This window comes from Pristis pectinata, chromosome 7 (assembly GCF_009764475.1).
Source record: "Pristis pectinata isolate sPriPec2 chromosome 7, sPriPec2.1.pri, whole genome shotgun sequence".
In the NCBI taxonomy this organism is placed as follows: Eukaryota; Metazoa; Chordata; class Chondrichthyes; order Rhinopristiformes; family Pristidae; genus Pristis; species Pristis pectinata.
In genome coordinates, this window is record NC_067411.1 from 72131173 (window position 1) to 72158001 (window position 26829).

Here is a 26829-nt window from a genome sequence, read left to right on the forward strand (position 1 = left end):
GACATCGGGAGGATCTTATTCATTTTCAATATTGCTTATTGGATGCATAATTGCTCTAGCTTAACATGGAAACAATTTATGAGGTCAGTTAACATTTGCAGTGGAGATTAACTGTACTATTTCAGAAGAGCATTTTTGCTTTTCATAACCTGTGTCTCCATTCATTTTTCATGCTGTTTGATCTAAAACCTCCCCAACAGAAGTGAAGGGTTGTAATTTTTCATGAATCTTGGGATAATATCACAGCAGCAAGATACAAAGACACAAAGTTAGTTATTTGAAACCAAGAGTGATAATGTGACCATTTGGTTACAGTCACAGGTTTGAATTGGAGAGGGGCACAAAATTTTGGGGGCTTTTTTTTATATAAAGCATTGCATAAAATGGGCTGTCATAATAGACTGATCAGAAACAAATGCTCACCCTTCTCATCTTGATGATATAGATTTGAGTTACCAAACCACCTCTTCAAATCAATTTGATTGGCTTGCCAAAGACACGTTTAGTAGCACTGAATGGACCTTTAAAACAGAAAGCAACGTTTCTCATTTTCCATTTTGGTTTCTCTTTTTTCCCCTATGATTTAATAAAGAGTAGTAATTCCCCCATTGATTTTATATGGTCAGAAAGGGAGTTGACTTTAACCTTTTCCTTAAGACAACGTGAGATAATTATCAAAGCATCCATGTCTTTTGAGGCCCAGTATCTGTAAAGCAATCCGGTTGCTGAGGGAGAATAAATGGTTTCCTGATTAGCTCTTGTGAATGCAGTCTGCTTTCAGTCTTGCATGCCAGTGGTTTCTTTTTTCCCCACTGTTATTCTCTTGGAATGTTTGATATAGTTTTCTCCTTTTGTATTGTTGATTATGTAACAAATCTATGTTTGATCAGGTTATGGTGTTACAGTTGACAAACAGTGTGGTAGTGTATTTTAAGCTAATCAGATCTAGCTTGGTAATTTTGTGGAACTTGCACAGGCCTGTAAAGAAGACTGGATGAAGCACTTCTAAATGCATTTGTATACAATTTTATAGTATGTTTAGCATTCATTGGAAAACCTTGGAGTGCATTGAAGTGGGGGGTGGGGGGTGGTGGTGGTGAAATCCTTGGCACAATTGTGGCAGATTGAGTAAGTGCAGTGAATGACCTACATAGCCCCCTTCCCCAATTCCTTAACCTTTGTAGACCCCTGCCTTGATTGTATGACAAATAGAATTGCACTCTGAAGAAAAGCTGTTCCAGCAGTTAAGAACAGGGTATTGAAAGAACAACAAAAGGAGGATCTAGCAGAGTTGCAAGCAGGCAGAAGTAAGGTGGGAACTGTGGATGACAGGCCTCATCATCTGCTCATCACCTCTGGCTATGCAGTATACCCATGCTCTCTGGGTGGTCCACCGGGAATGGCATATACAGCCTGTACCTTGGACTGGGCCCCACCAACCAGTCATGCTGGCTTCTCTTTGTGGATCTCATGCACAGGCTTTCATTCTTTTTAACCTTAGCATGAAGTAACTGGTTTCTCTATGAACGGCTTATTGATGATGCATATTTGAGTTGTTTGATTTATTTGAATTCTGAAAAAGTGAGAATAGATGCTGTGTTTGAAACCACAGAGACATGAATTCATTTGGTTTAAAGCTTAATCCCTATCACTTTCAAAGTTGTTAATTTTATATAGAAAATGCGTTTAAAGGATATCACATTTTTTTTCCCTTTAGAGCTGCACTGAAACATTGTCTCAAAAGAAAAGAAATACAGTTTTAAAAATTTTGCTGGGAAAAACAGGGACAATTGATTTTACATTTGGGGTTGATGTGTATTTAAGAAGCAAAGTCAGAAACAGTTTTACGCTTAAGCCATGAAAACACACAATTGCAAATATGATTGTGATATTTATTGTAGGTAGCCTGTAGATTGAGGGAAAGGAATCACAGGTTTGTAGAGACAGTGTTGCTGTTCACACCAGCGCTACCCTTTCACAGTTGTTCTTATTGTTTAGTTGTGGCGCAGAGCACATTAGTACATGGAGTTTTGACTCCAGTCTTTTGTACTTGTTGATAAATGCTGTGTAAGTTGCATTTAGTAATAAATCCAAAGATTTGGATAAGGCACACTAAATTACAAATAACAAATGATAAAAGGCAAAAACAAAGTCAACACAGCCCCATTTTAAAGAGAATAGAGATTTTTGAGAATGGTTTTTAAGAATTTTCTTTTAATATAGCGTTCAGTATTCTCGTGAAGAAAAAATACTCAGTCTTTCATGAATGGTTGTGATTTTGTTAATTTGAGTTGTAATTATGGAAATTGCCCTTCAAAGGATAATGTAAACCTTTTGTTCTTCAACATTTTTAAGTCCTGTCTTTAAAAGTTTAAGTTATGTCTAACTTCATGTGTAGTACACATGTGTGCAGATACTTTCATCACTATGTCTGTCTTTTCTCAAATGGACTACTTTTCAATTCTGTTTTCAGGCTGCTGTTGTTGTGGTCTTTAACTTTGCTATGGTTCTGCTCATCTTCCCTGCCATTCTCAGTATGGACCTTTATCGCAGGGAGGAGAGGAGGCTTGACATCCTCTGCTGTTTTACAAGGTAGGAAGCAACCAAAAAGTTAAATTTTCTAAGTTTCTTGAGGTTCTGTGGTATGTAAATAAAAGACCCTATAGCTTTGCAATGCTGCTTTTATTGAGAAGTGCAGCAAGAATGAGTTTTTATAGTGCTTTTTGACGGAATAATTTACTGGAAGCACAATTGTCTGAAGAGCAATAAACTCTTGGCCCTGAAAAAAGTAAGAGATAAATCAGAAAGTTATGGTCTGCAGGAGAGAATTACTGATTTTTCCCATGCATTTTAGTAGAACTGATTAATTCCATTCATATTTAAATGCTTAAATTTGTCAAGCCATTTTACAGAATTCTTATTTAGTAACATTGATCTAGAAAGATTATGTAGGATTCCTAGTTGAAACTGAGGGAAAAGCATCTATAATCAGCAATTCTGAATAACAACTAAGATCTTGATTCTAGAGCAGCAAGGCAAATATGGCATTCAATTTAAATGATGTTCAGTTGCAGCAAAATTAGTACGGAATCTTCACATAGTAGATCATGGATGACCCAGAGTTTGGTTTTGGCATTGCAGTAAAGCTGAAGGCCACCTGGTTTATTTGGTTGCCTCACCATAACATTGTGACCTTTTGCAAGTTAATGGATTACTGTACATTTCTCTCACATTGGAGGGATCTTTAACCCCCAAATACTGGGGTGTCAGGATCTACTAGGAAGCTAAAATGTAAAAATCCTGACCTCAACCAATTCATTTCATTATTGCCTGGCTCAGAACTCCTAACTTTTTCTTGCCAGCCCCCTCCCCCACCAATGCTCAGTCTCTCCAGTCCATCCATCCCTCCACTCAACACTTCAGCCTCTCGGTCTGGCTGGTGATTGGCTTGAAGTAAAGACTTTAAAATGGTCATCAGAATCTGCTGTTAAAGTTGGCAGGTCCTGCAGAATACCCAGTTCTCTCAGTTTCCTGACCTTAAATCAGCCCCATACTCCTTCCCTGACTCCTAAGTTAAAATCCAGTTCAAGTTTTTTTGGGTTATATAGAGGGCGTAGCTGGTTTGCAGTGAGTCAGAAGAGAATGTTTTGGTCTGTCCATTTTTTTAAGTGGGCTAGTTTTATTAGCCCTTCAGCCACCATTAAACACTTCCTTGACCTTTTGTATCAGGATAATCAGACTTAAATGTAGGAGATTGTCCCTGACTTCTTCCACTGCACCAATAGAAAAAGCCCAGAATTCAGTGTAATGTGCTGGTGCATGTTAGGTAATCCTTGGAGTTCCATGCAGAATGAAAGATGTAAGAAATTAAATGACAGTTGAACTGAATGTGATAACTGCACTGCCATCACATTAATTTTTTTCTTCTTTCTTTCAGTCCTTGTGCCAACCGAGTGATTCAGATTGAGCCACAAGCTTATAGAGATACGAATGACAACCATCCTCGTCAACCACCACCACCTTACGTCAATCAAAATTTTACCCACGAGACCCAAATTACCATGCAGTCGACAGTCCAGTTGCGCACAGAATATGATCCTCATACCCAGGCGTATTATACAACTGCAGAACCTCGCTCTGAGATTTCCGTTCAGCCAGTCACTCCAACAACGCAAGATTCACTTACCACTCAGAGTCCAGATACTGCCAGTTCAACCCGGGATCTTCTGTCCCAGTTTACAGACCCCAGTAATAATTGTGTAGATCCACCCTGCACTAAATGGACTCTCTCTTCTTTTGCTGAAAAACATTACGCACCGCTATTGCTAAAACCAACAACAAAGGTGAGTACTAGAATCAAACCCCTTTTTGTTTATATGCTGTTTGTTGCAGTAATATTTAAAAGAATATTACAATAAAATATCTGTATATAGCCACATGGGGAGATGAAGTAAGAAATTTTGATCTTTGCTTCCTGGGCAGTAGTTTCGTAAACCTTTGCGATTTTCATTCCATTCAGAAATGTGAAGATACTGCAACTACTTCAAGGAAGATTAACAATGTATACAGATGGAGGAAGATGATTGGTTAATTGTGAACAGTATTGCAAGCCATAGACAAACCAATGAATTTGACAGATCTCAGACTGATACAGTGAAATTGTGCACATTTTGAAAATATGAGGGGGAGACTTGCATTAATTCATAAAAGTTTAGAGGAATAGAGAGATCTAACCTGCAAATGAAATAATAAATTTTATCATTGCTTATGAATATATCACCAGTTAATTTTTTTTGTATCAATTATCACTAGTGTTGGTTATATAATTTATTTGGACTGTGACAAAATACTGCCTTAAATAGTTTTTTGCAGATTCCTCTATGTGAATTTTGTGTATTTCTTAATGTGACTCCTTTTTTTCCTTTATCACAGATTGCAGTCATATTTCTCTTTTTGGGTTTACTTGGGATCAGTCTCTATGGAACTACAACAGTCAGAGATGGACTGGATCTTACAGACATTGTTCCACGTGACACACGAGAATATGACTTTATTGCAGCACAGTTTAAATACTTCTCTTTCTACAACATGTACATTGTAACTAAAGAAGAAACAGACTATCCAAATGCCCAATATCTGCTGTATCAGCTGCACAAAAGCTTCAGAAATGTGAAATTCATTTTATTGGAAGAAAATGGAGAACTTCCAAGAATGTGGCTGCACTATTTTCGTGACTGGTTACAAGGTAAGAACAGTGATCATTTTCTCTTATTTTAAATTATGGATTAGGGTAGATGAATTAAAAATTCACTAGAAATTGTACAAGTTTCAAAAAAGCACCTAATAGAAATACATAGCCAACAACAGGATCTGCATATATGTATGAGCTTTTACCACATAATGAAGAAGAATTTCCAATTGATATTTGTATGAATATGCTATTGATTTTTGTTTCATTCTGTTTCTTGATGTTCTACTGTGCTAAAAGCACCACATAAATACAAGTTGTAAATGATATGTAGTTCTTATTAGAACAAAGTAATTTATTCCAATGTCCAATTATGTTTGGTAGAATCATGAGAAAGGCTTTTTTAAGGACAAGCAGGTCACCCTTGATCCTTAATGTAGAATGTCAGTCAAAATCTTCCGAAGATTGCTGGACATCAAAAATCTGTTACAAAAGAGTATGTTTCATTCTGCGTGCTAAGTGCTCATTCTGCTATTAGGTTGGCTGGAGTTTGTGGGCTTGGACGACTTGTACTGATTTGCCTTTCAATGGGGATTCTCTGTGCTGCAAAAGATGTATCTTGGACACTCACCCCCAGAAAATAATTCTGGAAAGTGCAATAGGAATAGCCCAGCCAAGGAGTGTTCGGCCACACCTCAGCATTAACACGTAGTTACCACCACCCCTCTGTGCCCCCCACTACCCCTCCGTCCACCCCCACCGCACATGGCTTGTTCTGTAATTTTTCATTGGCGTTCCCTATGAATAGCTCTAAAAGGGAAGATGGTCTGACTTTCATCTGGTGGGTACTTCTGACACACTAGGACATATCATAACTCCTTATGAACACTGGGATTTTTAAAGGTGGTTACTTGATGGTCAGTGCAGACCCAGTGAACTGAAGGCCTGTTTCCCACTGTATGACTAGATGACAACCACTGACCATTTGCCTCCCTTAGGATGATTGCCTTGTTTGGAGTAGGTAGATGCTTCATCTTTGCAAGGCTATTCAGATAGTTTAGAACTAGTTTAAGATGTAAAACCCATCTGCTTTCACTGTATATTTTCAATACCTTGCAGATGCAGTGCAACAGATTTCTTCCTTTTCATGTTTGCATGAATGCCTACACAAGCTGGTAATATCTGCTGTATATTCTTAATCAGGAGGAAACTAAACCATTTTATTACAAGGTGCTTGAACCTAGATTTCCCCTTATTTTTTTATTATAGGCAAGATTTTGTATTTCCATCTAATTGTGCACAGCCAAATAGTGCAGATGCTGGAAATCTGACATCCAGACGCGAAGTACTGGCAATATTGAGCAGATTGGGCAGCATTTTTGGAGAGCGAAACAGTTAATGACCTGTCATGGGAACCCTGCTAGAGGAGAGAAAGTTTCTATTGCAAACGTGTTTCTGGAAGATAGTAAGAGAGAGAGTCAAGACAGTATAACTGATTTCTTTAAAAAGGTATAAATTTTCAGAAGCCATATAAGCAAGTGGATGATACAGTAACATACAGGATGTCCCCAGGTAACAAGTGGGTTCTGTTTTTGCAGACGTCCATGTTGATTTTATCAGAAAATAAAATCGCCACAGTATTGTAATGAATAGCATCAAAACCACATAAAACTGATAAGAAAGAACCATTACAAAGTGGAAAGAGAGAGGAGAAGCTAGTTCATAGGAATGAACTTGTACAAGTACATTAGGCTTTTGGTGTTCTTAAACTGGGGATAGCCTGTATAATTTTTAATTGAAAAATTGTAGAATTTTTTTGTAGAGGAAGAACAAATGTTTTCAATATTTCCACATGTTCTGTAGCTATATAGTCATTTGAGAATGACATATCAAGTGCCTGTCTCATTAACTGTTGGGTGTAATTTTGACATAATTGTTGATATTTGCCTACTAAATGCTGAGTTATGAAATTTTCATCAACAACTGCATATGCCACTACAAACAAAACCATTTGCAACTCTGTGGTTGTGACAGATGGCCCAGCACCTCTAATCTGAAAGGAGAAAGATCAGACAGAGCCTGCCTTTTATCAATATCTAGTGACCCCTGTTGGAAACTGTGCTTCCGTGTGTGCATCAATGCAGATTAACTGATTGAGATTAATCCATTTTAGGTGTGAACCTGCTCGTTTTGCTGGTAAACCTGTAAAAGTCATTTGGTTTCATCAACTCCATGATATTTCTGTTTTCATTCATCTCTTAATTCTGTCTCACTAACTGATTTGCCACTCCTGGTTCCTATTAGAAATTGCCTCTTCCTTCTGGTTTTGAATTCTGCTATGATTTCTGGTGGGAATTGTGGTATTGTGATAGTATTGCCAGATTAGGAGCTGTGGCCAATGAAGACTCTGATTCATAATGACAGTGGTAGGTAGATAATAGAAGAGTGGTAAGAACAAGAAGGTGTAACAGGATTGTAATGAATGGCATCAAAACCATTCATCAACCTTTGACTGCAAGAGGAGGAAAGATTGTCTTTATGAACTGAGCTGGACTGCACAAATAATTTTGAGTCTTTTCTATTGTAATTCATGATAAAATTAGGAAGTGTCTTTTTTCGCCCCTAAGTGTTCTGGTCTCTTAAAATAATGAAAGACTGTTTGGGCTGTTAGAGGTGTACCCATTTAGGTATGTTGTGTGTGTGACTAGCCTTTCCCCTCACCCCATTTGTGATTGTCTATTCCGATGGAGACCGATACATGAGTGTCACCACCCCAATGTTGTGAGATGATCTGTGAAGCAGTTTGTAGCGTGTTGCACATTTGTTTTTCATTTTTTAAAATAAGTCTAATAATGGACCAAATAGTGAGTTTACATGTATCTTGAGTATTGTAAAACAAAGCTGCCAAATGCTCTGTGCTACACATCGATGTCAGAATGAACACCACTGAATGCCCATCCTATTGATGACCCCTGTGGGATGTGCTCCTTGTTTCATGTGAATGTCATTCTCTTGATGTGAAAACTCTGATTTTGGTTGGTGATAGGTAAATGGTGCAATGTCAAACTTGTCTTGCAATTGGATGGGCATCTGTGTCCCTAAAGGTCAGACATACCAGTGTGGATCACTACAAGAAATGCCTCATCCAATTTTGCAAAGGTTGTCATTTTCATCTGGAGATGATTCCAAATACGATTCATTCCAGATTAAAAATGAAAAATTAAAAATCACATGATGCTGGGAAAAGAGCCCTGTGGTGTCCAATTTCTGGGCAGCTATCTTTTATTATTGATTGGACACACGTGTTCATTACTGTAGTGCCAGTAGGTATTTGTGTTGATGGGCTAGAAGATAATCCAGTTGCGTGATTATTATTTAGGGAAACTAAGCTTTGAAAGCATGTGTGCAAACTAAGGCCACACTGAGTGGAGTGCTTTGAAATCACCTAGGTGGTATTTACGAATTGGTTCCTCTTCATTCCAAGGCATGTCTGGGAATGTGCATCAAGTTTGGCAGGTGTGCTGTGTGTGCTTTTGAAGCTCTTGCCATTGTTTCAAACCAGTTTGTTTTAGGTTGGAGTCTGCAAGTCTACGTGGGAGTTTTTTCCCAATCTGGAATGAGCAAGCTCAGCCCTCAGGCAATGGCATTTGTGCCTGGCTCCTTTACCCTTATCTCCTTACAGCTGTAGTTAACCTATCAGATCTGTAATGATGGTTTTGATTACAGCTTCAGTGCAGCTGTGAGGTGGGTCTAAATGTCGGGTATGCGGTTTGTCATCTGCTCACACAGAGGCTCGTTGTACAGGGTTGTGGCTTCCTGTTCCAAATCTGATCCAAATTACCTGCTTAGAACAGCCACTGATCTTCGGTGCTTTTTTAAAAGGGTGCAGAGGAAAATAGCAGTTCAGAATGAATAGGTGTTGGCTGTGATCTTTACACGTGCTGGCAACAGATCTCACGACTTGTAAGTGCTGCCCAAGTCAAACAGATGGAATGAATTGAGGACACAGTGCTAACTCATGCTGTGCTCGAGGAACGGCTGAGTTCCTTTTTCTTTTTAACTTGGATGTTCATACTGTTTTCTCCCTGTGCTGTACACATTTTCCTCCAGCCTGTTCTGTGAAACCTAGTAGTGTAATATTGCTGTTAGAAAAAGTTGCTGTGATTATCAAGCACACACTAGTCTGCACCAAGTTTTTGTTAAAACCTGTAACCATAAAGGAGGATGCGTGCAGAGAGCGTAAAGACATATTAAATATTGAAAATGAGGTTGGAGGTTTTGGAGACTGAAGCTGCTGGTGACCCATCTATCTCAATCGTGTGCAGGGAATCAACAGCAACAAGTGCCCAAGGCTATCAATGTTGTTCAGTGAGGTGTGGGGAGAAAATTGGGGAGGCATGGAGGGAGTCTCTATGTGAGGAAAAAAATCACAAATTATAGACAAGGATGAGATGATCAAGGGCACGGGAGGCTGAGGATCATCTTATGAGGCCAAAAGAGGCAGCTATTTCCAAGGAACCTTTAAAAAGCAAAAGTTACTGATCCCTCCTTTGTCAATGATGCTTCCATCCAAGTTTCACTGAGATCTGTGTCTGTGCGCCTCTCAGATGGTCAGTGGTCTAAGTAGCTAGCATGCCTGGTGACATCATTGGGATGTAAGTTGCATTTTAAATTGGGCAGAGTGGGCAGCCTTCTTGTGTCAAACGTTAGTAGTTATAATTGTGGAGAGCAGAAGGAAAGGTTGAAGTGAGAGGTGGATGGAAGGGGCATGAGGTGAGATTGGTGTGTGGGATCACGCCCAGTGGGTGAACTGGATTAAAATGGAACCTCTGCCTTTTAACACTGCAGTCTTTTAAACATTTGGGGGCAGAATAAGTACTTTGGTACTGGTGATGCTGAAAATATATAATGAAAATTTTAACATGTGAAGTTTATTTTTTGGTATTTTAACAACTATTAACCAAAGCAGCTGGATTTGCACTCCTTTCAAATAGCCTCATGAAAACCCTGTAGTGCTATGTTGAGCTTTATAATGCTATAACTTCAAGGAACATGTATTCAGGACTCAAAGGTTTTAATATTAAGTAGTTTCTAAAGAATCATCTCTCTAAATTTCTTCACCAATCTGTGTATATCTATGTCTCTCAATTTGTAAAGCTGTTGAATTTATCTGAACTAAGCTGTTGGGGGAGAGCAAAAAGTGTAGTTATAGTGGGGGGACTTTAATTATTCCAGTGTAAACTGGGATAGTTATTGGGTTAAAGGCAGAGAAGTTGGAGAGTCTCTAAAATATGTCCAGGATGGTCTTCTAGAGCAGTATTTTTCTGGTCCAATAAGGAAGGAGTCAGTTGTTGAATTGGGTTCCCAGGCAGTGAGGAGGATCAAGTGCACCAAGACTTGGGTTAGCTCACAGAAAAGGACAAGGAGGAAGCCAAAGTGAAAAATAATTAATTGGAGGAAAGCCAATCCTAGAATTTTAAGGGAAGTATAGGAGGAAATGGAGAGGTTTGATGTTAATGTGCCAAAGCTCTTTGGATACAGGGATGGTGTCAAAGTGCTGGAGAGTAGTACATGTTACTCCCTTGTTCAATGAATGGAGTAATGATAAGCCCTGCAACTACAAGCCAGTCACTTTGACCTCCGTGGTGAGAAACCTTTTAGAAACATTGATCCAGGGCAGGATTAGTAGCTACTTGGAGAAAAATGGAATAAGGCAAGCCAGCATGGATTTATTAATGGCAAATTATGTTTAGCCATTTAAAACAGAATTTTCTGATGAGGTAACTGGTAGAGTTGATGAGGGTAATGCCATCAATGTGATGTATATGGACTTGAAAAGGCTTCTGATGAGGTCCCATATAACAGGCTTATAGCCACAAACAATCAGCTGGAGGAACTTGGCAGGACAAGCAGCATCTGTGAGGGGAAAGGAATTGATAATTTATATCAAAACCCGAAAAGGTTGGGCTCGGGGCTTGTAGCAAGTTTGAAACACGTGGCATTAAAGCGACATTGATGGCATGGATGTGAAGTTGGCTGAGTAATAAACAACAGGGAGTCATGATGAATGATTGATAGTTTTTCAGACTGGAGGAAGGTGAAGTAGTGGTGTTCTCTAGGGATTACTGTTTGAGGCCATTGTTTTTTAAGACTTGCATTTAATGATGTGTGGCAGAAGAAGTGAAATGTAGAGAAATATGCATTTTGGTAAGAAGAAAGAGAAGAAGCAAAATAGAATGAAGGATACTGTTCTAAAAGGGTTATGGGAATAGAGGGACCTGGGCTGTGTGTGGATAAATCATTGAAGGTGGTGGAGGAGGTTGAGAAAGCAGTTAATAAGGCACTTCATTAATAGGGGCATGGAGTATAAAAGCAAGGAACTTATGCTGAAACTTTACAAAATTCTGGTCACCAAATTATTGGAAGGATGTGAAGGCATTAGAGCGGGTTCAGAAAACATTACGAGAATGGTTACTGAGATGAGGGACTACAGGTACAAGGATAAATTATTGTTTCTCTGGATTTGATTGAAAGTATATAAAATAATGAAGCATCTGGACAGAGTGGATAGTGGGAGGCCATTCTATTTGGTGGAGGGGCCGAGGACTAGAGATCACATTTATATAAATAATGGGGAAGAGAATAAAGAGTGACATGAGGAAAAACATTTTTTTCACAGCTTGTAGTTGGAATCTGGAATGCACTGCATGCAGATGTGGTGGAGGCAGGTTCCAATGTGACCTTGGAAAAGGGAATTGGATGCAAATATGGTGGAGAAAAATTCCAAGGTGATGAAGAAAGTGTCAATGAATGGATTAGAGACCACCTCTGGTAGAGAGTGGCATTGGGATGATGGGCTGGATGGCCTCCTTTAGTGCTGTAACAATTCTATGATCTCCTGGCTTTATAGGTGGGCACATATCACTGAAGAAAGCTCCCCACCTCCCTGACCCAACCCCACCCTATCCTGTCCAATTCTCCTACTCGGGGATTTTCTGTGACATGCATTTACCCTCCAATTCTGAAACCCTTGGTGGTATTCTGAATCTTTTCAAAATGTTCCACCTGAGATAGTAAGCTTTCTGTATGCAGAATTCTAATTATACACTAAAAATATTCCTTATTATAAATCTCTTGTAATAGTGCTGCTGTATTCATTATTTGCATCTCTTGATCATGGTAATTTCTGGTGGGTTAAAGCTCCAAGTGCAACAGTAGCCCTTTAATCTTGCGCGTTCTTTTCATGGATGAGTCCAAACAAGCAAACTTGCAAACTGTTCAAAAATCAAATTGGAGGAACTCAGCAGGTCCAGTAGTTTGTTTTTTTTGGCTCCAGATTTCAGCATCTGCAGTCTCTTGTCTCATTTTTGTAAGCTATTCAGCCTCATGGCAATCTGTAGTCAAGGCTATTTTAATTTTATATCTGTACTAACATTGTTTTCAGCAATCATTGTTGCTAAAGATCAGGATTGTGATTCAGACTAATGTTCTTCTCTAGCCTAACCTTTGTGTTGGGGGTATTTTCAATTACTAACTGCCAATTTCTGAACTGGTGTCAAATGCACAAGCATGACCCCCTTGGGAAATGGCCTATTGAATTTCTGGAGTGAAGTGAAATGACATGGAAGTGGTTGTTACCACATTTCAGTCCAACCAAAAATGCATTTTCAATCATATAAATTTCAAAGCCTACATCTTATGTTAACTATAGGAATGACTCATTTACAGATGTAAATGACAGGTCTTGCCATTTTAAACAGGAATGGACTGTGGTCTCAGCAGTCAAAATGATTAAAACTTTTAAACAATAAGCTTTCTTTTCATCTACAAAAAAAGACAGTTATGCAGAAAGTTGTTTCACATTTTCATGCCTCCCCTTGTAATTGATATATATTTATAATATATATTTGTGTGTGGGTGTGTGTCTGAGTTATTCTAAGAAGTCATTTCATTAATTTAAGTGCCTTATGTGAAAAATAACATGTTTTGGAATTGCAAATTATTTGTTATTTACAAAATGTTTCAACCTCTTGGCAACCAGGTCTGCAAGACACCTTTGATAGAGAATGGAAAGCTGGAAAGATTACTCACAACAATTACAAAAATGGGTCTGATGATGGTGTTCTGGCATACAAGTTGCTAATTCAGACTGGCAATAGGCACAAGCCAATTGACTTAAGTCGGGTAAGGGTTTACAAAAAAAATTAACACCTGCTTTATTGATGAGTGAAAAAATAGCCAAATTTCTTTTGCCTTTTGAGTTGCTGAGTGTGAACCCAAAATTCCTCAAACAATTTTGTGGCCCCTTTTGTAGTAATACATTATTTCTCCACATGGTTTTTGCACACAAGATTACAGAATTGCAATTTTTTATTGTCTGCTTTCATTACAAATGTGAAGTCTCAGTGGAAATAGTACTAAGCACTGAAAAAGCAATTAGTTTCTCGTTCTAGCCATTTGTCTTTTTTGCCTTTTTTTTGGCAAAGTACCATCAATAATGTTCTGAGAGTAGTTCTGCTTATTCTCTACCTTCTCCACTATATTCAAGGTGACAGTTTTACAGAGTACATTGTTTAAAATTATTATGTGGTGTAAAACATGTTGCTTTACTGCAGGCTACAGCATACCCGTTAACACTGTAAGAATTAAGACACAAAATACTGATTTAGAGTTATCCTGAATGAACATTTACCCTAGTAAGCTCTAAATACAGTAGTTCATTCTTTACCAGGTGTAGCTGGTGGGACCAAGTGTTGGGAATGTAACTTCTGATGTAATTTCCTGCGCCTGGGAGGGAGAAAAGTGTGCCATGCCCACAGGGGTTGCTAGCCGCACTGTTTGATTCCATATACAGCTGAAGACGTACAGTTGTTGAGTATCCTGTGGATTAATTGAATCCAGAGCTTGTGAATCAAATATTTTTTCAGTACTTCTGTCATTCAAAGGAAAAACTAAAAGCAGAACATGACAAGTGCACTTAGAAGATAAACTGTACATTTTCCATATATTTCATTTAACTTTTCATTTCCCCCTCCAAAATGTGTAAATTTTGGCAACAAAAGCAACTCTTTTTAACATTAAAATCCATGCTGTTTTCTGTCTGAGATGAACATTCTAAAGAAGATTGCTCCACGGGTGATCCAAGCAGGATTCTGCTTCTGTCTGTTTTTAGGCGTGGTGCATTATCTGAATATACACAGGTCAGATGAAGCAAGTGCTAGCAAAATTTGTACAGATGTTGTTTTATTTTTATAGCTCTCCCCCATTTGCTGGGTGGCATTTCCTTTGGCGTTAACAACAGAGGTTAACTGCACACAGACGTGCATAGGGACTCTTGCCAAATTTTCTTTCATTCTCTTTTTAGGTTTTTCTAACTATTATATTGCTACAAATATTTTTTTTATATATGTAATACTACACGCTGTTGAATTTGTGATATATTTTGAAGCTTTAATTAAAGTAAAATTTGGTTGTAATACATTCCCTTTGACAGCAAGACTGCTTTATGTGAGGATTATGGTGGTTGTTCTTTTACCCTGTGGCTGTAAGGTATGTTAATGAAAGAAAAACAAAAGAAAAATACTGTAATCTAAGCAGTTTCTCATCTTATTGCAGTTGACTAAACAGCGATTAGTGAATGCTGATGGAATCATCAACCCCAATGCTTTTTATATCTACCTGACTGCCTGGGTCAGTAATGACCCTGTGGCCTATGCTGCCTCTCAAGCAAACATTCGGCCGCATCCTCCTGAATGGGTTCACGACAAGGCAGACAACAGGCCAGAAACTGCACTTAGAAGTAAGTCCACTGTTTTTCCTTCTCTTGTTTTGGACCTAATTTCTTAAACTCAATCATTTTCTCTAGCCCATTGTGTAGTTGTAATTAAAGATCTTTTAAGTTCAGTTTTGTCGTGCCAGTTTTTTTTCCCAAAAAAAGTGTTATTTTTAGATCAAAATCAGATTAAGACAAAGAAAAAAAAGCAGGGACCAAAAAATTCAGTGTATATGTGGAGAAAATCTTAAATGAGCAGGATCTTATCAGTCTTCCACTTGACACTTAATTTTACCTCTACACCACTGTTGGTAGAATTACACATTTTGTTTGATACCAATACATGATGATGTCACTTGCTCATTCACTGCAAGATTCCAGGGAACATGGAGAGTACTTGTCTTTATTTAACCCTTGACAACTGATGTCTGGCAATGGCATAATGACTTGATAAGCTGTGAAGTGATGATAACAGAAGGATAAATTTTGGCTAGGAATAATTCACCTGTTCTTCTTTGAAAAGTGCTTTAAAACAAAAAGAAAATGCTGCAAACACTCAGGACAGGCAGTGGGTGTGGAAAGAGAACCAGAGTTGACATTTCAGGTCGAAGACCCCTCAGCAGAACTGGAAAAGAGAGAAAACAACTTAGTTTAAAGTTGCAGAGAAGTTGAGGGAAGGATAGATAGGATGAAGGGAATATCTCTAATAGGGTGAAGCCAGGATTGCCATGGGGATAAGTTGTAGAGGTCATATGGTTGAAGGTTAATAGGAGAAAAATGGAATAAAAGCTGTGAGGTGAGGACAGTTAGAGAGTAGGAATACAGGCAAAGCAATGTAAAAAGATGCAAAATGTAGGATTTGGAGGACATGCCCAGCAGGTCCGACTGCAAATGGAGAGAGAAATCTAAACCAATATCATAAATGGATGACTTAGAGTAGAAATGGGAAGTTTTGCTATGAACAGAGAAAGCGGGTTACCTAAAGTTGTAGAATTCAGAAATGAGTCCAGAAGGCTGCAGTGTGCCCAGATGGAAGGTGAGATGCTATTCCTCAAGCTTATGTTGGACACAATTCTTGTGGCAAGGGGCCACAAACGGAGAGGTCAGTTTGGAAATCAAAGTGATAGACAATGGGCTCTGAGTCGTCTGGGCATTTACAATATTTTAACATTTTTGTTATGCCTTTCTTTGTCTACTTCAGAGGAGATGGGAAACCAGCTTAACATCTCATCCAAATGACGGCCAGACTGCCAATGTTGCGTTTACTCAGAAATGCATCAAAATATAAAATTGGCTTTTATACCTCACTGGAGTGGGACTTGAACTCACTATCTTGGAAGTAGAAATACTGGAAACTAAGCCAACACTGACACTACAAAATAGGGTGAAACTTGCTATAAAATATCTGCAGCCTGGCTAAGCAAATGATTTTTATCATTAGAAATCATCATGTTTTAGTTTCATTTTTTATGGTTGCTGGTCTAATGTAGATTGTGTATTCATTAAGGAGTTTTTCTTGTCTCTAGGAAGGTTAAAATTGTGATAGAAAGAGTGTAGCAAAGGATCACCAGATGAATTCCTGGGAATACATCATATCAGGAGATCTTAAGCTAACTGAATTTATCTTGTCTTGAATTTAGAAGAATGAGGGGTGATTTCATTCTTACAGGGCTTGACCAGGAGTAGATAATTTTTTTGCTACATCTGTGGTGCCTAGAAGCAATGGTCACAGTCTCAAAATAAAGGATCAGCCATTCAGGAGAGAATTGAGGCAGATTGAGGGAACTCGGCCTTTTCTCCTTGGAGAAACAGAGGATGAGGGGGGACCTGATTGAGGTGTATAAGATGGTGAGAGGTATTGATAGGGTAGATAGTCAGAGGCTTTTCCCCAGGGCTGAACTGGTGGCCACAAGAGGACATAGATTTAAGGTGCTGGGGAGTAGATACAGAGGAGATGTCAGGGGTAAGTTTTTTACTCAGAGAGTGGTGAGTGCATGGAATGGGCTGCCGGAAACGGTGGTGGAGGTGGATACGATAGGTTCTTTCAAAAGACTGTTAGATAGGTATATGGAGCTGAGTAAAATAGAGGGCTATGGGTCAGCCTAGTAATTTCTAGGGTAGGGACATGTTCGGCACAGCTTTGTGGGCTGAAGGGCCTGAATTGTGCTGTAATTGTTCTATGTTCTATGAGAAGAAACCTTCATTGAGAGGGTAATGGATTTTTGGAATTGTCTACCCAACAGGGATATTGAGGTCTAGTTGCTGTCCTTGATTAAGACTAGATGGAAAGATTTTAAGAGAATCAAGGAGTACTGTTAGCATAGTGGTTAGGTTACTAGACTAGCAGTCAGAATTCTGGACCATCGAGTCAGAGATGTGTTTCAGTCGCACATAGTAGCTGGGAAATTTAAATTTGGATAATTAAATAAACGTGGAATTAAAGCTATCAGTATCTCAGTATCAGCAACCATGAAGCTATTGGCTTATTGCAAAAACCCATCTAGTTCACTAATGTCCTTGAAGGAGGGGAATCTGCTGTCCTTTTCTCTTGTGGCCTATATGTAACACTAGACACATCGATGTTGTTGACTCTTAACTGCTTCCTCAGTTCAGGGACAGTTAAGCTTGGACAATGAATGCTGGCATATCCAGCAATGCTCACATCCCAGGAACAAATATGCTGTTCTAAAAAGTGGGGTTAGTACAGCAAAGTGGCACTGAGGTGCAAGGGTCAGCCATTATTTTAGTGAATGGTGAAACAAGCACAAGAGGTCAAATGGCCTACTCCTGCTCCTATTTCTTCTTTGATTATGTGCAATGTCAGTTTCTATCAGCTGTCATTTCAAAGGGATTCTGAGTATCCAGAGCTGTGATGTCAATAAACTTACTGAGCAGCCTGCTCCATTAAAGAATTGTCATAGACATCGAACCATGAAGGGAATAGCACAACTTTTACTAAAGTTTTTAAAAAATATTTTGCAGAGCTTTTTTTTAAAAATAGTTCAACCACTTTCACCATAAGGACTGAACCTGTCAAGACAGTGGCTAACCACTTTCTCAAGGACAAACAGGGAGGGGTGGAAAGAAAGGTGGTCTTCCCAGGAATGACCATATCCCATAACTGAAAAACAAAACCCGTAATTACTGTTCAACAAAATCCCTCATCCTAAGAGCAGGCAATGGTAAGCCACCTTCTTGAACAGCTACAATCCTCCTGCTGGAAGTGCTCCCACATTGTTAAGTAGGAATTTCCAGCAATCAGGGCAAGTGACAATAAAGGTGTGATTATGTACTTTCAAGTCAGGATGGTATGTAACTCATAGTGGAGCCTGCTCTTGTCCTTCTTGGGCAGTAGAGGTTGCATGTTTGGGAGGTGCTGACAAAGATGCTTTGAGAGACTCCAAATGATTGTAGGTGTTACCATCCTCCTTGTAGATAGTACATCATTACAAACTTGCTGAAATTTCATGCAACGAAGCTTTACATTTTTAGGGTATTTATACCTAGGCTAGTTTATGAATACCCCATTCATATCAACTTGAACTGCTTTCTCATGAAGGGTGATTTTAAAAAAAGTAATCAAAAGAGAAAGGATGAACCACTGATTAAAAACTTTGGGACTTCACTATATACTATGCAGGCACAGAATTCTCAAAGTTATTGATGTTTTTGTGATGTTATGACAGTGAATCCGATGATCTTGACATTATAATAATAGTGAAACCTGGAACTTATTATAGAATTGTAATGCCTTGGGGAGCTTAGAAATTGTAAATTGGAGCAAGGTGTGGAAAATGACAGGAAAACCTTTAATGAAGTCCATCATAGTTATTTCTAAAATATTATTTTCTTATCATAATATAGTAAATGAATCATTTAAAAAGAATGCACAGAATTGCATTCTGGTGCCCCTGCCTAAATTCTATTTTCAAAAATAACTCAACTTCTATGTAAACCCTATCACTGTTACAAAAAGAAAGCTGAAGGTCAAGTGAGGGAAAATATTACATGTGTATTTTTGTTCTAGAATTCATTTTATTTCCTGTAGAAAAGGAACATGTATTATTCCCTCCACAGACTGTAAAGGCTTTTCCATAACCATTAGTCAATGATATGATACCAGTATGTGGGTTCTTGCACACCTGTGCTTCATCACGATAATTCTGTGGAGTATTGGCCAGGGAGGGGGGTCCTTTATGTCTCGAGGAGGGAACTTGGATTGATTTAATTTCCATTCAGGTTTCAGTTATGTGACTGCTTGCTAGTTGAGGTTATTGGTCTGCCGAGTGAGCTCTTGAAAACGTGATTGGATAATGAAGTTTCACTGTATTCCAAACCCTGGAGCCTGGTGGCAGCCAGCCAAGTCTTGTCTTAATGAAAATTTATAGTTGAGATTATAATAGGGCAAATCATGTTTAGCAAGTCAGTTGAATGACCCTGCAGGGTTTGGAACACACAGCAGCAAAAACTAAATGCTGGTTTTGTTGGGGATTCTTTTTTTGATAAAAGTCTTGTATTTAAAAAGAAAGGAAAGGTACTTGGTTAAATAAAAACACAGTTAGACATGCAACTATAGAGATTTTTGCATTTTGATTTTCTAACGAAGGCTTAATTGTCATGTTTTATGATCAAACTTAGTTTCACCAGTTAATTAGGTCTGAATATTTAAATTTTATGCCACTGAGGCCACCCAGACGTAAACCTCATCTGGACTCAAAAAACTGATTCTGTATATAAAATACGAAACGTGGTTATTATATTTTAGAAATATATTGATTTTTTCCTTACAAATGTTATTTACATCACGTGTATAGATTTTATAATGATTATACTGGCAAGAAACTCTTGTATGATTAGTTTTGCAATGCATTGTGGAGTGGAGGAGTTGAGTTTTATAGCACATTGGTTTTAAACGATAGAACAATTTGTTCCACTTTTTATTTTTGGGGGGCCAGGTAGGTATCTTTAGCTGAAAAGTTTTCACTTTCAAGTTTCAATGTTTTACCAAAGGGCAAAAAGAAGGTTGCTACAATAATAATGCAGCAGTTTGATTGATGCTGTAAAGCTAACTAGAAAGGAATGATTGGGGGTGATTCTGAAATTTGGCAAGGGTGCAATTGCAGAACCAACTTGTGGATTACTTGCCATGGTGCATCTGATTTTTTTTTTCCCCCTAAATCAGCTATTCCCTGTTTCATGCCCTGCTCAAAGTTCAATTTCACTCCCGTTCTAATTATTTATCCTCCTTTCCCTAATTCTGTCTTCATTCTGTCACATAGGCACTAACATCAGGAGGAAATGTATAGCAATCAGAAATAAGATCTTTTCACTTCCATCCAGGAGCTTTGCTACTGATTGCATAAGCTCAAGAGCTTGGCTAAGATTAGCAAACTTGGCACAGGCTTAGGGACTGAACTTGGACCTGATCTGAACTGTAGGGACAGTTATTTCTTTGTAGGCTTAGGAAATTTTTACTTGCTGAGTAATTCTGATTTACAATAGTAGAATGAATCTACACATAAATAATTCTCATTTGCACAATGCAGATAGCAATGAAAATGTGAGTTTTTTTTAAAATGTAAACTGGTTTATTTTCTTTAGTTCCAGCAGCTGAGCCCATTGAATATGCCCAGTTTCCTTTCTACCTCAATGTACTGCGTGAAACATCGGACTTTGTTGAAGCTATTGAAAAAGTCAGAAATATCTGCAGCAACTTCACTAACCAAGGACTTGCCAGTTATCCAAATGGATATCCATTTCTCTTCTGGGAACAATACGTTGGGCTCCGACATTGGCTGCTGCTAGCCATCAGCGTGGTCTTGGCTTGTACTTTCCTGGTGTGTGCCCTTTTCCTCTTGAACCCGTGGACGGCTGGGATCATTGTAAGTTTAGAAGGAGCTTTGTTACTGCTGAATTCCTTTTGGTATAGCTCTTTAGTCGAGAAAGGTTTTGTTTATGTCTGGGCCTCTGGTGGGGTATGCCTGTGACATCATCCATGAGATGTTTATTCGGCTTGGAAAGTTGACGACGGGTGAAAATTTAATCAGTGGAAAGAAAAACTAAGAGTTAGTTTCAAGTTTAGCAAGGAGAATGTCACCTGAAGAAATAAATGTGCTCTTGCTTTGACTAACTTCAGGGTAAGATCAAAATTGGTGGAAGCATTAGAGGTTGTTAATAGTACCAGATGTGAACTAATTAACTGACACTGTCGCAAACTTTGTGTATGCCAGTATGTTTTATGAAGGAAAACGTTTAGTATGCAACATGTTGGATGGAGTGTTCAGTGATCTAAGATATTACCTTTAATTTCATTAAAATTTAAAATGCTTTCAGACCAAACACTGCAGGTCCCTCTTAAATAGATTAGTTAGTCAGAACCTAAGAGGAAAATATTTTGCATTTGGATTTTGCTTTTCACTATGAAACATCATTGAAATTCTGTGTAGATTTATCAACTATTTCTATTGGCATATATATTTTCTTTGTTTTACAGCTAGATGGAAAAAAGTCATGACTTTGTCTCAATTTAATTGTTTAGTTTAAACTCAAACTTGGCTAATTTCTTTTTGAAGGAGAAAAGAGACTCCAGTAATTTGAGACTCATCAGCCAATAAAGGCATTCTGGTCTTTGGAGGCTTTTTGTACACCCAGATTCATCTTCACTTACAAAGTATTTAGGATGATCTAGATTACTTTCTGAATCTCTGCAATTAGGTTTTTGCCCCTGCACAACACAGATGACCACAGCATCCTCCTTGCTTGCCTCTCTTCAGCCACAAGGGTAACAATCATCCAGTTGCAACGTCATCTATTCATCTGTGGCCAGAGAATCTTGCACACACTCCTCTTGGTTCTGCAACTCTGGAGATCCAGAAAGCTCCATCTTTGCTCCCCATTCCTATTCTTCATTTACCATGCTGTACCATGGCAATATGGGTGTATTGTACAAAGATTTCACAAATTATTTAATTCTAAGCTGAGCTTCCCCAACTTCACATCCCTTCCATCACAGACACCATCTCTGTAATGTTGTCTTTCTCTGCTTCTGCCTCAGCCAATCTGCTGTTGACACTGATCCATGTTTTAACTTGCTCCAGACTCAACCATTTTAGTGGTCCTCGGGCAGACCTTTCATCATCCACCCTCCATAAACCTCAGCTCATCCATAAACCTACAGTCCACATCCTAAACGATTAGTTCTGAGCTCATTGGCCCACAGGCTTTTTATCACACTCCTTAATATCATCTTTGGCTCTGTCATTTTTTAAATTAATTCACCTTTTATGAACTGCTATAAGTTAAAGGTACTGTCAAGTGTGGATTGTTGGTGAATAAGAGTTAAGTATAAATTTCAAATATTTGCAGTATGATAATGGAGGCACAGTGTTTGCAAAATAAGGGATTTGCTTGCTGCCTCATGTAGAGAATGCCATTAGAGTCTGTCAAACTCAAAAATATGAGGTTTTAAAAGTCTCTTCGTAGAACATTTCAAATTGCTTTTGAAAAACTCATTTTTCTTTTTGAAGAGCTTAACATCAAATTTGTATATGTCGTCGTTGTTGTGAAAAGGTATATCCAGTCAAGTTACAAAATTACCATAGCAAGCCGACATATTTTGATGTTTTTTTAAAACCCCATTTAGGTGTTGGTCCTAGCACTGATGACAGTGGAACTTTTTGGAATGATGGGCCTCATTGGAATAAAACTGAGTGCAGTTCCTGTAGTGATCCTCATTGCCTCTGTTGGAATCGGGGTGGAATTCACTGTTCACGTTGCTCTGGTATGTAAAAGGTCCTTCCATTTACTTCTGCTTTTGTCAAAATAGAATGCACCCAGTGTAGACAGCTTGAAGGAAAACACTATGATGCTGGAGGAACTCAGCAGGCCAGGCAGCATCTGTGGGGGAAAAAAAAGCAGACGTTCAACATTTCTGGTCAGGACCCTTCTTCAGGACCTGAACCATAGAACAGTACAGCAAAATACGGGCCCTTCGGCCCACCTTGTGCCGTCCTTCAAACCACACCTAAGACTATCTAACCCCTTCCTCCCACATATCCCTCTATCTTAAATTCCTCCATATGCTTATCTAACAACCTCTTGAACTTGTCCAACGTATCAGCCTCCACCACCACCCCAGGCAGCGCATTCCATGCACCAACCACTCTCTGGGTGATAAACCTCCCTCTGACATCTCCCTTGAACTTCCCACCCATTACCTTAAAGCCACATCCTCTTGTTTTGAGCATTGGTGCCTTGGGAAAGAGGTGCTGGCCGTCCACTGCGGCTCTTAAACTCGATCCCACGACTTATGAAAGCTAACATCCCATAAGCTTCCTTAACTACGCTACCTACCTGTGAGGCAACTTTCAGTGATCTGTGGATATGAACCCCCAGATCCCTCTGCTCCTCTACACTGCCCAGAATCCTGCCATTTACCTTGTACTCCGCCTCGGAGTTTGTCCTTCCAAAGTGTACTACCTCACACTTCTCTGGATTGAACTCCATCTGCCACTTGTCAGCCCAGCTCTGCATCCTATCAATATCCCTCTGTAAGCTTCGACAGCCCTCCACACTATCCACAACACCACCGATCTTTGTGTCATCTGCAAACTTGCTAACCCACCCCTGCACCCCCTCATCTAAGTCATTAATAAATATCACAAAAAATAGAGGTCCCGGAACCGATCCCTGTGGGACACCACTAGTCACAGCCCTCCACCACAACCCTCTGCTCTCTACAGGCAAGCCAATTCTGAATCCACACGGCCAAGACTCCCTGGATCGCTTGGCCTCTGACCTTCTGAAGAAGCCTACCATGCGGAACCTTATCAAACGCCTTACTAAAATCCATGTAGACCACATCCACTGCACTACCCTCATCAATCTTCCTGATCACCTCAAAGAACCCTATCAGGCTTGTGAGGCAAGATCTTCCCTTCACAAAGCCATGCTGGCTGTCCCTAATCAGTCCATGATGCTCTAAATGCTCATAGATCCTATCTCTTAGAATCTTTTCTAACAGCTTACTCACCACAGACGTAAGGCTCATTGGTCTGTAATTCCCTGGACTATCCCTACTACCTTTTTTGAATAAGGGGGCAAAATTCACCACCCTCCAATTCTCCAGTACCATCCCCGTGGACAGCGAGGATTCAAAGATCCTAACCAACGGTTCAGCAATCTCCTCCCTCGCCTCACGAAGCAGCCTGGGGAATATTCTGTCAGATCCCGGGGACTTATCTGTCCTAATATTTTCTAACAATTCCAACACATCCTCTCTCTTGATATCTACATACTATAGAACATTACCCTTATCACACTGTCCTCAGCATCATCAAGACCCTTCTCCTTGGTGAATACTGAAGAGAAGTATTCATTGAGAACCTCACCCACTTCCACAGCTTCCAGGCACATCCTCCCACCTTTGTCTTTAATCGGACCTACCTTTACTCTAGCCATCCTTCTGCTCTTTATGTACGAGAAAAAAGCCTTGGGATTCTCCTTAACCCTACTCGCCAAAGCCTTTTCATGTCCCCTTCTTGCTCCCCTCAGCCCTTTTTTAAGTTCCTTCCTTGCTACTCTATATTCCTCATGAGTCCTGTCTGATCCTTGCTGCTTACACCTTATGTATGCTGCCGCCTTCTTCCTAACAAGTTGTTCCATCTCTCTCGTCACCCACGGTTCCTTCACCCTGCCATTCCTTCTTTGCTTCACCAGGACAAATTTATCCCTAACATCCTGCAAAAGATCCCTGAACATCGACCACATCTCCATAGTACATTTCCCTTCAAAAATGTCATCCCAATTTATACTCCCAAGTTCTCGCCTTATAGCCTCATAATTTGCCTTTCCCCAATTAAATATCTTCCTGTCCTCTTTGCTCCTATCCCTGTCCATGACAATTCTAAAGGTTATGGAACAATGGTCACTGACCCCCAAATGCTCACCCACTGATAGATCTGTCACCTGTCCCGGTTCATTACCCAAAACTAGATCTAATATGGCATTCCCTCTAGTCGGCCTGTCAACATACTGTGTCAGGAATCCATCCTGGACACACTTAACAAACTCCACCCCGTCTAAACCTTTGGCACTAAGTAGGTGCCAATCAATATTTGGAAAGTTGAAGTCTCCCATTATAATAACCCTGTTATTTTCGCATCTTTCCAAAAACTGCCTCCCAATCTGCTCTTCAGTGTCCCTACTGCTACCGGGGAGCCTATTAGAATACTCCCAGGAGGGTAACTGCTCCTTTCTTGTTCCTAACTTCCACCCATATTGACTCTAGAGAGGATCCTTCTACATTATCTACCCTTTCTGCAGCTGTAACAGTGTCCCTGACCAGTATCGCCACCCCTTCTCCTCTTCGTCCCCCCCCCCCATCCCTTTTGAAACACTGAAAACCAGGAATATTCAATATCCATTCCTGCCCTGATGCCAGCCATGTCTCTGTAATAGCCATAATATCGTAGTCCCATGTACTTATCCAAGCTTTCAGTTCATCTGCCTTATTCCTGATGCTTCTTGCATTTAAGTAAATGCATTTTAGCCCATCTGCCTTACTACTTTTATAGCCTGTACTCTGCTTCTCCTTCCTCAAAGCCTCTCTACCTGTCAGATCTGACTTTTCCCCATCCCCTTCTTCCTCTGACCTACTCCTCCGGTTCCCTTCCCCCTCACAATCTAGTTTAAACCCCCCTGAACCACCCTAGTGAACCTGGCTGCAAGGATATTGGCCGCCCTCAGGTTCAGGTGTAACCCGTCCTCTCTGACCCGAAACGTTGACCACCTGCTTTTCTCCATGGATGCTGCCTGACCTGCTGAGTCCCTCCAGTATCATAGTGTTTTTCATCTAGATTGCAGCATCTGCAGTCCCTTGTTTCTCATGTATACAGCTTTGCCGCAAGCCACTCTGAGCAACTATATTCTCAGGATTAAAGACACGTAAAAATCTGTGAATTTTCCTGAACAACTTGCTTGTAGGAATTCTTAATAGAAAAATTGATGGTTATAGTTTGATACATAAAAATACGAAAAAGGTGTTTTAGTTATTTTCAGGTAACAAATATATTTAATTTGAATATGACTGTGAAGTAGGTTAAATTGGAATCTCCTCTTAAACTGGACAAAAATCTTCATGTATCGGTTTGGGGATGTGCCTGGAGGAAATCCGTCTTTGAAAAAGTTTATTCAAAGAAGTAAAGAAATAATGTCCTCACTAAATGGAAGTTTAATTGCAGGTTTTAATAAAAGTAAAATCATATTTCGGGTTAACATAGTGGTGCAATGTGCTCATTTGATATTCCAGGAATATACGAGTCAGAATATGTTCAGTATAGTAGGATCTGACTTTTAAAGCACATTCTCTGAATAAGGTTAGATGTGACTGAGGATGGCCCTTTGAAAATTGTTGTCCTAGTACTCCAAGTAAAACATTGTTTGTCAGAGTGAAATCATAAATAACAATCAACTTAAATAATGCTTGGTTTATTTAATGGTGAGAAAAAGGAAACATTTCAAATGATAGAATTAAGGAGTCACTACATGGATGTTATCTGTCATCTTATTTTACAGTTACAAAATATCAAATGTACATTTTTTGTGTAATGCACAAATATTCTGGGTTGAACAGCCTCCTAACCATTCACCATAACTAAGATCCATAAAAACCCAAAAAAGTTAAATAAATTGTACTCCTCTATTTTTAAATTCTTGGACATAGTTGGATAAAAATAGTTAAATAAGAAGGATGTTTTTTTTCTTGTTTAGTTAAAATGTACCCAAGATATTTAGTTTGTTAGGCATAATCATAGTAGCTGCTGAGCCATTGAGCTTTATAGATTTGATTTAATGTACTTCAGTAAATACC

General features: G+C 39.2%; 1 protein-coding gene across 1 annotated transcript in view; it reads left to right on the top strand.

The window, feature by feature from the left end:
• Positions 1 to 26829, top strand: part of ptch1 (patched 1) — a 73819-nt gene that overhangs the window by 36935 nt on the left and 10055 nt on the right. The window contains exons 13-19 of the mRNA XM_052020157.1: positions 2474 to 2592; positions 3938 to 4343; positions 4933 to 5245; positions 13230 to 13372; positions 14804 to 14987; positions 20562 to 20842; positions 22603 to 22740. Of these exons, the coding sequence (XP_051876117.1) occupies positions 2474 to 2592; positions 3938 to 4343; positions 4933 to 5245; positions 13230 to 13372; positions 14804 to 14987; positions 20562 to 20842; positions 22603 to 22740 (1584 nt within the window). The remainder of the gene's footprint in view (positions 1 to 2473; positions 2593 to 3937; positions 4344 to 4932; positions 5246 to 13229; positions 13373 to 14803; positions 14988 to 20561; positions 20843 to 22602; positions 22741 to 26829) is intronic.